This window comes from Camponotus vicinus, unplaced genomic scaffold, assembly GCF_025532165.1.
Source record: "Camponotus vicinus isolate PSW18456_S1 unplaced genomic scaffold, iyCamVici1.0 SCAF_2, whole genome shotgun sequence".
In the NCBI taxonomy this organism is placed as follows: domain Eukaryota; kingdom Metazoa; phylum Arthropoda; class Insecta; order Hymenoptera; family Formicidae; genus Camponotus; species Camponotus vicinus.
The window spans coordinates 10,369,644-10,381,776 of NW_028141956.1; the positions used below are offsets into that span (position 1 = coordinate 10,369,644).

Consider the following 12,133-nt stretch of genomic DNA (forward strand, 5'->3'; position numbering starts at 1 on the left):
TAATTTATTGATTTAAATTGATTATTTTTTAACAATTTATCACGGAGCCTTTCGTTATGCTATTTATTTGCATCTATAATTCGATTGTTTTACTTTGTATTCTCTCATAATCCAAATTATTTTTAGATTTTCAAGTAGAACGATAAAGTAACACGGATGAAATATATTTGTGACTCTAGGTATTGAAATAATAATTATTGTCCGTAAAGATCGCAACGATCGAAGCATTTATTTAACATTTTGGATTCCTATCATTTAATCGATTCTCGATTAAATTGTACATTGTTTAATTAACAAGGATTGTTAAAATTTAAGATATTGGTCGAAATATAATTAATTCTAATATTGTTAATGAAATATAATAAGCATCAATGATCGAAAGTTCATAACATAATTAAGTCTCTTATCCCCTTTTATGTATATTTTGTTTCAATTTTTAATCACGGTAATGAATGATTGCGCGATTCGATAAAGATTTATAGTTGCGATACAGTTTCATGTCGTGAATTAATTTTTAATTAATTAATTTATATTAATATTTAAAGCAAATTATGTTTCGATACTAATCGTAATCGGTGTTTAGTAAAAAAATTACAATACAATACGAAACGTTTCTCACCACTATTTTATTACTCGAGAGTCACCGTGCGAATGATGACAAAGCTGAAACATAGCGCGCTACTGTTTATATTTTATATTGCCAAAGTCGAACACCATGTTATCAATAATTCGTTACCAAAATATTTTATATATTATAAAATGTACATTAACGCGGAATATTAAATTAATGAAGTATTTTAATTTATTGATTAAAATTGATTATTTATTAAACAATTTATCCTTTCATTATGCTAATTATTTGCATCTATAATTCGATTGATTTACTTCGTGTTCTCTCACGATCCAAATTACATTTAGATTGTCAAGTAGAACGATAAAGTAACACGGATGAAATATATTTGTGACTCTAAATATTATAATAATTATTATTGTCCGTAAAAATCGCAACGATCGAAGTAATTATTTAATATTTTGGATTTCTATCATTTAATCGATTTTCGATTAAATTGTATATTGTTTAATAACAAGGATTGAGAAAATTTAAAGCATTGGTCGAAATATAGTTAATTCTAATATTAAAGCTTTAACATAGCGCGCTACTGTTTATTTTTTGTATTGCCAAAGTCGAACACCGTTCGACCGTGTTATCGATAATTCGTTGCCGAAATATTTTATATATTATAAAATATACGCTAACGCGGAATATTAAATTATAGAAGTATTTTTATTAATTAATTAAAATTGATTATTTATTAAATAACTTATCACGGAACCTTTCGTTATGCTAATTATTTGAATTTATTCGATTATTTTATTTTCAAGGTCAAATTCTATAATATTTAGTTTTGCATTTTAGAAGACTGACATAGCGCGAGCTAAATAAATAAATAAATAAATAAAAAATAAATAAATGATGTTGAGAAGAAAAAGAACACATATAAATAAATAAATAAATAATAGCGTGGAAAGAGAGAGCATACTAATATTTTTATATAATAAATTATTATTAATTAAATTATTTATATTTTTATTTATATTATTTATATTATCAGAGAGACATATATGTTACCCTCTGAGAACATTCGTGGACATTGACTTTGTAGTTCATGTTCACGTTTTTAATGTCCACAGAGGGAGTATCGCTTCCAGGGATCACCTAAAAGCGGGCCATGACATCTCTCAGTCTTCTCTCTGCTTATACCATGTATGAAGCAATATGGAAGGTTGTAGACGTTATCATTTCGCAAATTATCTTATTGCTCTATTTGTGTTCATTTATCATCTATAGTATCCAACGTAGTTTCCCAACGTAAACATTACATATAGTCATTATATTTCTTATATTTTATCTATTTATTATCTATTTATTTATCTATTTATCTATTTATTATCTATTTATTATTTATCTATTTATCTATTTATTATCTATTTATTATTTATCTATTTATCTATTTATTATTATCTATTTATTATTTTCTATTTATTATTTTATTATTTATTATTTTATTATTATCTATTTATTATTTTATTATATTTTATCTATATAATCACTATAATAAAATATCAAAATATTAACGATGGCTTTAATTGAAAACTTATCATTCTTTATTAAAAAATATTTTGAATTACTATTAGAAATTACATTTAGAAACTATGCTCTCTCTCTCTCTCTCTCCTTTCTATATATATTACATATATATAGTATATATATAATAAATATATAATATATAATATATACTATATATATTACATATATATAGTATATATATAATAAAATGTTAACAACTAAAAAACTGCAGACTCGGCTTTTATTTATCAATCTCATATAGCAATTAATGAATATGTTACATCAAATTTTAAAATATTATAATTTTGTAACATTTCAATGACTATACTTAACAAATAGAATAAATAAGTTAAAAATGAATTAAAACTTGATGTTTGTCGAATCTTTTTTCGATAATGAATATGAAATGATATGTTGATCAATTTAAATTCAATAGTTTAATATTATAATGATTCACATGTACGAATTTCAGGTATAGAATTGTTATACAAAATTAAAATAACAAAAAGGCTTTTATTCCTCGCTTATTTCGTTTTTATATAAGTATATAATGAATGATTTCATGAAACGAATAACATTTTAAGCGATTAAGTCAAAACGTTGATACAGATATTATCAATGAATATATTTATCTTATTTGAATTTCAGTCAATAAATGAATAAAAAATGTAGAGCTAAATGTATACTGTTTTCCAAATATGGTTTTATTTATAAAACTATATATAATAAAAAAATAGAATAATATTCTTTTATTTATATATCATATTTGTAGCATATTATATAGAAGCTATAATGACGTATTTTGCATATTCATTAAAAAGTTGCAATCTAAAATAATCTCTTATCTTAATTTAGATTTAATCTCCTTATATATTCGAATATCTTCCATTATTGAAACAAAAATCTTATAAAATTTAAAGATTTTTAATAAGCTTTTTTTTTAAATAATACTTTTTTTACATAATTTATATGAATATTTCTTAAGAATTTTTTATTTGCTACGTCGAAGAATTGGAAAAATATCATTATCATAAACTATCATAAACTGAACTCTTTTTTATATATCATCGCAATTTGTTGAATATGTATAAATATATAATATATAATATTCTGTAATATGTATAAATATATGCATTTTTTTTGCAAAGCATGCGATATTCCATCTCTGAAGAAAAAGATAAAAAACATTCTATTCACTATTATCTATTTATATATCATATCTGTATCTCTGGAGAACATATATTGTTAGTGGCAAGATTTCATGCGGCATCAGCGATTCATCTTGCGTAAGAAATCAGTCTTGTAGGAGTCATTGAAACGAGAGCACGTGCATGAAAGCTGAACACGCGTGAACGATTATGTCACGATTACTTTGCGAATCACATGCCGATACTAATAATGATGAAAATATGGAAAGTGTCAAGAAAAGTCCCACCGGTTTGACTAACAAGCCAGAAGGACGCGTCTTGGTGCTTTACACGGGTGGCACAATAGGAATGGTGAGAAATGAGCAAGGAGGTAAGTATCAATACATAATTGTGAAATTTAGAAAAATTATAATAACTTTCAAGAAAGACAAAATATATTTTATTGAATCGCAAATCAAAAGTCACACACACACACACACACATTATAAATTTCAATTTTTCTTGTGTATTTTAAATCTTTAGTATTCTAATTCTTTGATTTCACAAAATTCTTTTCTTCCGTTTTTTTATTATCTATTTTCATAAGAATTCATGACTATTTAAATTCTTTATTTTTCTTAGAGTATATAATCTGTAAATTCTCACTTTCGTAGAAACACCTCTTGCTTCTTCTCTATACATGTTTCTACTATTAATGTTTCGTTTTACACATTCTTTGTTTTATAATATAATAAATCTTTAATAAATCGATTTTACAGAACATATTGTATAGAGATTATACATATATATAATCAAAAATTTCTAACAAAATAAGTTATTTACTTTATTATAATTTAGTTTGTAAGAAATTTATAATTTTATCTTCGTCTATGTAAAATTTCAGTCTTATAAATAATAATAGAATATTTATTTTCTAGTACTGGTACCAATAGCTAATGCATTCATCAAAAATCTACGGAAATATCCGCAGCTCCATGATCGTGAATATGCCGAGAAGACATTCGGAGCGATGGGGCCATTAGTGCTACCGTAAGTACAAATATGATTCAGGTTGACTGTAAAAATATGCAAAAATGAGGAATTGAAAAATAATTATTGCCAAAATCTTATTCTTTCCTTATATACATTTTTGGATTCAGAATATTAATTCCATCTTCTTCAATAAGAAAGAACCTATTACAATTTATTCAAATGAAAATATTAAATAATCTTGTATCTTTCTTAGATACGTCACTCCTTGATAAAACTTTTTATGTCACATTTTTATGTCACATCATATTCTTTGATATTGAATACTACATATTTTATGATAAAAGATCGAACAATCGTCTGATTTTGCAAATCAGCGTCAATACATCGAAAAAGAAGAAATAATAGAAGATTGATCTATATATTTAAAAATGAAAAATTTAAATTTCTTTCGACTTTTTTCAATTCACTTATTTCCTACAGGAAAACGCAATAAAAATTGCAATACATTTCCAGCGAATTTATGGAAGAATGCAAATCGATCCTACTTACCTTTCGTTTCCCCTTGCGAAATATTAAAAATATTTTTCTCCTAATTTTGCAGCATGACCGCAACAGATAATCGCCGAGTCATTTATAATGTGTTAGAATATTCGAATCTTTGCGACTCTAGTAACATGACTATGGACGAGTGGATTCGCATTGCTAACGATATCAAGGTATTGTGACTCATCGATAGCGATAGCGACAGCGAGAATTATCCCATGAAAATATATACATTGCCTTATCTCTCATTTAAAGATAAGAATTAAAGATAAATTATGATAAAAAAGCAATTATAAAAATATATTTTAATAGCGACACTTAATACAACAAGCAGTTACTTAATAAGCAGTTACTTATAACAAGCAGTTTACGTGTGCATTTAATTTTTTTGAAATAAACATTCAAGATAAATGCTCAAGTCAAACAGAAGGAAACATATCATCATAAGATGACAAAACTTGCAATCTTGCAATCAAAGCGCTATATATATATAAATATGATGCTCTCTGCCGTATCTGATTAAGTTAACAAGAAGCGATCTTCACAAGTTTTCCCTCTGTAGGAATCTTACGAGTATTTCGACGGATTTGTGATTCTTCATGGTACCGATACTCTGAGTTACACAGCATCCGCGTTATCCTTCATGCTCGAATCCTTGGGCAAGATCGTCATCCTGACTGGTTCGCAGATGCCGATTTTCGACACGAGAAGCGACGGCCTGGACAACTTCCTGGCGTCTCTTGTGATCGCAGCGAATTATAGCATACCCGAGGTATGCGTGTTCTTCGGTACGAACTTATTGCGCGGCAATCGGACGAGCAAGACATCCGCGAGCTCCTTCGAGGCCTTCCACTCGCCGAATTTTCCACCCCTGGCCACGGCGAACATCAAAATCGAAGGTTGGATTCAAAGCAAGAGAGCAATTCCTCTAAAATTTTTTCTCAACACTTAAAAAAACAAGATTTATATACAGCAGGATTTTTTTCAAACGCATTATATTTTGGAGGCTCTATAAATAGTCTAATTATTATAATTTTGTATTTAATAATTATGTAATTAATAATATTTTTTTAATAATATATTTTATAATTTATTTTTAATAATAATTTTTTTAATAATAGCATTGTATGCTAAAATTATTATATTATTATATTATATGCTAAAATTGCTATTATTGCTATTATTAAATTATTATATTATATGCTAAAATTATTATGCCGCATTATTGCAAGCGAAATTTATTTTTTTATTAAACTAAAAGATACTGGTACTCTTCTTCCAAAAGGAACATCTCAAAGTTTATTGAAAAAACTTCCGAAATATTCTATATATAGTATGTTCGAAGATGATGTTACTTCGCAGTGAACTATCGCTCGATTTTCCGCTCGTGCACCTTGGAGAAGTTTTCCGTGCACGCGTCGCTCAATCGAAACGTAGGCCTGCTCCGGCTGTTTCCCAGCATCACGTCCGATCTGGTCAAGGTGTTTCTTCAATCGCCTATCGAGGGGGTCGTATTGCAATCCTATGGCACGGGGAACCTTCCGACGAATCGCGATGACATTATCAAGGAGCTTCGCGCGGCGACGAAGCGCGGTGTCATCATCGTGAATATCACGCAATGCGCGACCGGATGCGTATCGGATGCGTACGAAGCTGGAAAACTGCTCCGAAAAAATGGTACGAGTGATGGTATTATTTATGGATATTTATTATGGAAAAAAGCATTAAATATACGCACAATCGTTTGTATGAATAATACTGGAAGAGAAAAATTTGTCTAAATATTCCATTAATTTTATATGATATTAAAGCTTAATTTTCTTTATCTCTTTCCTAAGCTATTTTTCGGAAAAAGTTATGTGTGAAGAGATATCATATTGATAAATATACTATAAGAGAAATGTAATAAGAAAAATATTATAAAGAAATATGCTATAATAGAAATATAGAGAAATATAATATTAAGAGAAATATAATGAGATTCATGTAAAACAGGATGCATAACGAAGAAGAAAATTATGTAAACATAAATATCTCTTCGCACATTTGAGATTTAAATGTTACTCGTTAAAATCAATAAATATATTAATAAATATATATAAAATAAAATATATGTAAAATAAATATTAATAAATATATATAAATATATTAATAAATATATATAAAATTAATAAATATGTGTAATTCGCAGAAATTAACTTGTTATTAATATGCAGGAGTAATATTGGGATTCGATATGACTCCGGAGGCCGCGTTGACGAAACTCGCGTATGTCTTATCGAAACACGAATGGGATACGGAAACCAAACGGCAAATGATGCAAACCAATTTGCGTGGCGAACTGACAGCCGGTCAACCGCCTACATTGCAGGATTGGGATTTGGTGGAGGCTGTCGCTAAATCCTTGAGATTATCCTCGACAGCGGAGCTGCAGGAGCTGGGATCGATCCTGTTTCCAGCTATGCTGAGTGCCGCTGTGATCAGACGTGACATCATAAAACTCGAATCGTTACAAAGATACGTTAGTAATTTTCACTTTCATTCAATTTCGCGTCGATTAGATAATTTTTCGAAAAATTAGTACATCTTTCAGACACTTTCCCGTTTTCTTTTGCATTATTCAGTTTTTTTCTCTATATAATTATACAAAGAAAATTTAAATCAAAATTAGAATAGCATTATTAGCAAGGATATTAATTAAATATTGTAACATAAAAATGATGCAAATTTCTTACACATTAAGTTATTATTCTAATGACTTTTCTCTATTCAGGGTGCAGATATTTCACAGGCGAACGCAGACGGTCGAACAGCTTTGCATGTAGCTTGCTGTGAAGGAGATATAAAAGTCGTGCGATGTCTTCTAAAGATGGGTGCAAATATTCATATCAAAGATCGCTTTGATCGCACATCTCTCACCGATGCGATCGAATACGATCGTCACGAGGTGAAGAAAACTTGCATCTTGCGAATTGTTTGTTTTCACAAAACCCTACTATCATATTCTACAAATTTTAAAAGAATCTCAGATACTTTGAAATCGTAGAAATAAATTTTTAACATATTCCAAATTATTGATTTTACTATAAATATTTTATAAGAGATTATCTTTCTATTGTAAAAAGTCCACATTATTTATGTCTTGTAAAAAATCATGACGATTTCGTAGTCCCAATTCTATACCGGAAGATATCATTAGTTAATCGATTAAAAAACTAGAATCACTTGCTTCATCGACAGCGTTAAAAGCGCGGACATTTTCACGTGATCTTCCAGATCATCAAGCTGCTGCTGCAGTGCGGGGCGCATTTTCACGGCAACGCTTTGCTGATAGGGGAGCGAATGTGTGCGGCCGCGAGTGTCGGGAACACGAAGCGTTTACAATCATATCTCCTGGCCGGCGCCGATCTGTCCCAGAACGATGTCTCGGGACGCACCCCGCTGCACTTTGCCGCTCTTCACAATCACCCGGAAACGATTGAGTTCCTGCTGGAGCACGGCGCGGATCCGCACTGCCTCGACATGCTGGGACAAACCGCAGCGGAACTCGCGGAAACCGTGCGAGCCGAGAATGCGAAACATTTATTGGCGTCTTTCAGACGGAATATCGTGGTCGAATCCACAGCGAAATCGCACACGTAGATGTAATCTTAAAGCTCATCTACAATGTGCTCTTTGCGTCTTGTTTCTTGTTTTTTGTTTATTTCTTTGCTTCGTGTCTTGCTTTACGTTTCTTTATTTTCTATCGCTGGAGATTAAAATTGATAAACCCCGGAAGAGACAAGAAATATGTGACAAAAATGATTTTCATATGATTGCCAATGTGCAGAGAAGAAAAACGCAATAGACAAAAAGTAAGAAACAGGAAGCAAAGAGATAGGCCTTTAATCTTTTTGCCTAATGTACATGATGAGGAGGAAGGAGAGGAAGAATGTGATCTTAGAAAAATTACGAATTTCGCCTAAAACAAGTGCTAATAGCGACTTGCTCCCTCTCTTTTTCAAAATTTAATTATTTATAATTTAATTATAAAAATTACATTAAGCGGAGAAAGGAAATATATTTAACACGAATTTGCTTTAAAATCGGCGCAATCGAGTCTTAAAGATTAAAAAATATATTATAAGATTATGGATAGAAATAGACACAATTTATCGAAATATAACATATGCGCATTTCAATATTTTCAAACATAATTTCAATAACAAATAATTGTATAGTTTTTAGTCTATTGGAGAATTTAACACTTTTATATGCAGCTGAATTTTGTGTGTATATTACAACGTGTATTATTGCACACATTTTATAATAATAAATGCAAAATTGAATACATATATATTTTTTAGATTTTTTCAGATGAATGTAGAAACAACAGTAGGAAATCGTAATATTTGTGTAATAATTTTTAAGATAGTTATAACAGTTATATGATAATAATTCTGTGATAGTTTAAACTGATAATTGCTGTGATTATTTAAGTTGATTTATTGCTTTTATTCCTTGTATCAAAATCAAATTAAAATCTTATTGTATATCCTGATCTTGAATAATGCATTTTTTAAAACAATCAAGTTTTTTAAAATTCTCATATACATAAATAATATCGCTTTGAGTATCTTTTCTAGTTGATTCTATTTATCTTCCACTTTTTGCAAAAAAATTTTCTCAAATTCTTTCAAATGTGTAAGAAAAAATTATGCATATTTATATTTTCTTTAATTTCATTTGTAGTGGTGTAAAAAAATTGAAATCATAATTTTCCGCGAGAGTAATAAAACGGATTATACGATAAACAAAATTATTGCTTTACTAAAATGGCTGATTTTTTCTGCGATTGTGTGAAGAAAAGAAAAAGTGAAAGCGCGCCGAGGTGTCATCTGAATTGCACTTAAAGCGATTTCTTAAACGCGACGAAATTTCACACTTCGTGCATCGGAATAATGTAGATCGACTTCCCTGATGTAACTCGCTCGTTACACCGCGAGTGATTTCAAAATTGAACGTGAGACAGATTCGCTGGCCTTTGACGACGATAGCGATGTCTAAGTTTTTGCAAAAATTCACGTGTAATAGATTGTTCTTGCTGCAATAAATAATAAGGACATGGGCGATGAGATAAAGAGAAACACGCGTAAAAAATTCGATCAATAATACCTTTAATTAACGTTTGACGTGGAATGTTAAATGTCAGATTGCGCCGAATTGCATCATTATGCTTTTAAGGATTCGCGGTGTCACAAAGCATTCCTTATAAATACGTCCGCAGTCGTGATGTTTTTCTCGTCCTATCCTTATAGCTTCCTGAAGGACTGTGCCGTTTGTAAATTCCTTAAACCACTCGTGACTGTTGAAGAATATTTAAAAATAATATTTAATTTTTCATATAATTAATTAAGGAATTTTTCGTGTAACTCTATAATTTGTATCTTGCGTGTTAATAATCTTAATATTTGATTTTTTCTGGAATCAAGCAATTAATGGGAGCAATTAAATTCGCATTATTAATGTTAATATTATTGGACAAAACGTGCGTGTACAATCAACAATGATTGTCAACAATTTTCGATAGAAAGCGAAATCTTTACTCTTATTTTAATTATTATTTAATCGTTAGCGTTATTATAGCGCTCAAGAATAAATAAATTACTTCATTCTGTCTCTTACTTTCGCACGTTGCATAGCGTTTATTCCTTGCTCTTATAAACTCTCTTTTATTTAAATTTCATAAAATTTATTAGCTTTATTAAATTAATAAGCTGTTATTTATTATAAATAAATAAATTTTCTCTATTCAATACAATATTATATTTTACAGATATTTTTAATTTCTCTCAAATTAAGATTGATATTTAAGATCCGAAATAACGTTTAATTATTCCTTGTTAATTATACTATTACAAGAAAATTATATACAAATTATTCATACCTTGATAAACCATCGATGATCTTATCAGTACTCGTAGGATTGTTGGAGTGACTCGCCTCGGAAACGATGGAACAGATGATACGCTGTACACAGGGTGTGATGTAATTATTGCCGAGCATGATCTCGTTTATCGTATTCCCCATTCGAGACCATTGCGAATCGGAACCTGCGAATAAACTCATTTTTCCGGATGAGTATATTTAAGAGAGTAATATAATTATAATTATATAATAAATATTTTTTTATTTATTATTGAATGTGTTCACACACAGATCAACGATCTCTCATATAAATAAGACAAAGGTTCATACTTCGATAATGCGTTCCAGGACCTGGCTTCGACAAGACGGGCACAGCTAAGGTGAGAATGGCTGTCAATATGCCAGCGACCGACAATCCTTTCGTATTAACGTCAATCAGCGGTGATATCTCGTTATGTTTGTTTACATGACTCAACGGTATCCTGAAGAAAGGTACCGATACGTCCCAATTGATCTGGAAAATTTATTATTGGAAAGATTTATTTATTGAAAAAAGTGAAACTTAAGTAATCATTCATTGATGAATTACTGGATACTTTGTAGGGAAAATTGCGCGATATAACATATGCACGTAAAAAATACTTCTATATTAATTGCAACACTACTTACTTCGATATCTCCTTCTTTACTGTTAAACGAGACAAGTTGTGGCTTCTGGCCATTGAAAATTAGACTATTAAACTTCGTGGATGTTCTCGCATCGCTGTCGCCGATGACACGCACGAAGAATAACGCGAGGGGTAGAAGAATCAGGATGGTCGAATCACTCGGAAGAGCCCTCATATTTTGCTCGGTCGTTAAATCGAGCAGAATATTAATACTTTCTCTTCGATTCGCGGTGCTTTCGTTACCTTCAACTTTCCACGAAGTAATGGGATGCATTTGTGCCACCCGAGGGTTTTTCAACGACGAGTGCAGCGGGCCCCCACCTCACTGACGCGTCCTATTCGCAACACGTGCTCGCCCACCCCTATCGAAGCAGGAAATACCGATTTCTCGCGACAGAATTAACGAACCCAGGCGGCGAAATCGTGGTGAGTGCAAAAGATATTAGTCGCCTTTACACGTCAGGCGGCGGTTTGTTTGTTTTGTCTTTTTTTTTTCTTTTTGCACGAGCCCATAATGCATCGGACTCCGATAATTACGACGGCCGCTTGTCGCGGATTATGAGCGCGAATTTTCACCGCCGGAGAAAGAGTGCGACGAAATCAGAATTCGAGATAGACCCGGCCGACCGTGGCTTTCGACGAATTTTCCGGGGCACCGTCCAGAACGAATTCCGTCGTGCTTGTACCGGGGAGAGCGCGACACGCGAGTTTCGCGAGGAAACAGGGGAGTCCTCCTCTCGATTCGCACTCCGTCCTTTTCCACCTCC

The 12,133-nt window shown here is 30.9% G+C and overlaps 2 protein-coding genes across 3 annotated transcripts; one reads left to right on the forward strand and one right to left on the reverse strand.

Moving 5' to 3' along the window:
- Positions 1–1,765: 1,765 nt before the first annotated feature.
- On the forward strand, positions 1,766–9,331 carry LOC145966587 (L-asparaginase). 2 transcript variants are annotated; one of them, XM_083090784.1, is made up of 9 exons: positions 1,766–1,870; positions 3,378–3,646; positions 4,194–4,305; positions 4,850–4,964; positions 5,354–5,690; positions 6,154–6,468; positions 7,008–7,312; positions 7,565–7,738; positions 8,068–9,331. In XM_083090784.1, exons 2-9 carry the CDS (start codon positions 3,487–3,489, stop codon positions 8,431–8,433), a joined length of 1,884 nt encoding a protein of 627 aa, XP_082946910.1. In that variant the 5' UTR covers positions 1,766–1,870; positions 3,378–3,486; the 3' UTR covers positions 8,434–9,331. The 2 variants fall into 2 exon arrangements, with proteins under 2 accessions (XP_082946910.1, XP_082946911.1); XM_083090785.1 differs by lacking the exon at positions 1,766–1,870 and having other exon boundaries at positions 3,369–3,646.
- A 411-nt stretch (positions 9,332–9,742) lies between these two features.
- LOC145966594 (uncharacterized) lies at positions 9,743–11,678 on the reverse strand. Its single transcript, XM_083090795.1, has 4 exons — positions 11,368–11,678; positions 11,029–11,212; positions 10,718–10,883; positions 9,743–10,135 (listed from the first exon to the last, which is right to left on the reverse strand). The coding sequence occupies exons 1-4, from the start codon at positions 11,638–11,640 to the stop codon at positions 9,979–9,981; spliced, it is 780 nt and encodes a 259-aa protein (XP_082946921.1). The 5' UTR covers positions 11,641–11,678; the 3' UTR covers positions 9,743–9,978.
- Positions 11,679–12,133: the final 455 nt, after the last annotated feature.

What these genes read in the sequence shown, in the direction of transcription:
- LOC145966587 (XM_083090784.1), top strand. Translation starts at nt 3,487, where the DNA reads ATGTCACGATTACTTTGCGAATCACATGCCGATACTAATAATGATGAA. An exon ending in GGTGAGAAATGAGCAAGGAG is followed by an intron (nt 3,647 to 4,193) that starts GTAAGTATCAAT and finishes TTTATTTTCTAG; the next exon opens with TACTGGTACCAATAGCTAAT. An exon ending in GCATTGCTAACGATATCAAG is followed by an intron (nt 4,965 to 5,353) that starts GTATTGTGACTC and finishes TTCCCTCTGTAG; the next exon opens with GAATCTTACGAGTATTTCGA.
- LOC145966594 (XM_083090795.1), bottom strand. Translation starts at nt 11,640, where the DNA reads ATGCATCCCATTACTTCGTGGAAAGTTGAAGGTAACGAAAGCACCGCG. An exon ending in GTAAAGAAGGAGATATCGAA is followed by an intron (nt 11,213 to 11,367) that starts GTAAGTAGTGTT and finishes TAAATTTTCCAG; the next exon opens with ATCAATTGGGACGTATCGGT. An exon ending in ATCATCGATGGTTTATCAAG is followed by an intron (nt 10,136 to 10,717) that starts GTATGAATAATT and finishes ATTCTTCAACAG; the next exon opens with TCACGAGTGGTTTAAGGAAT.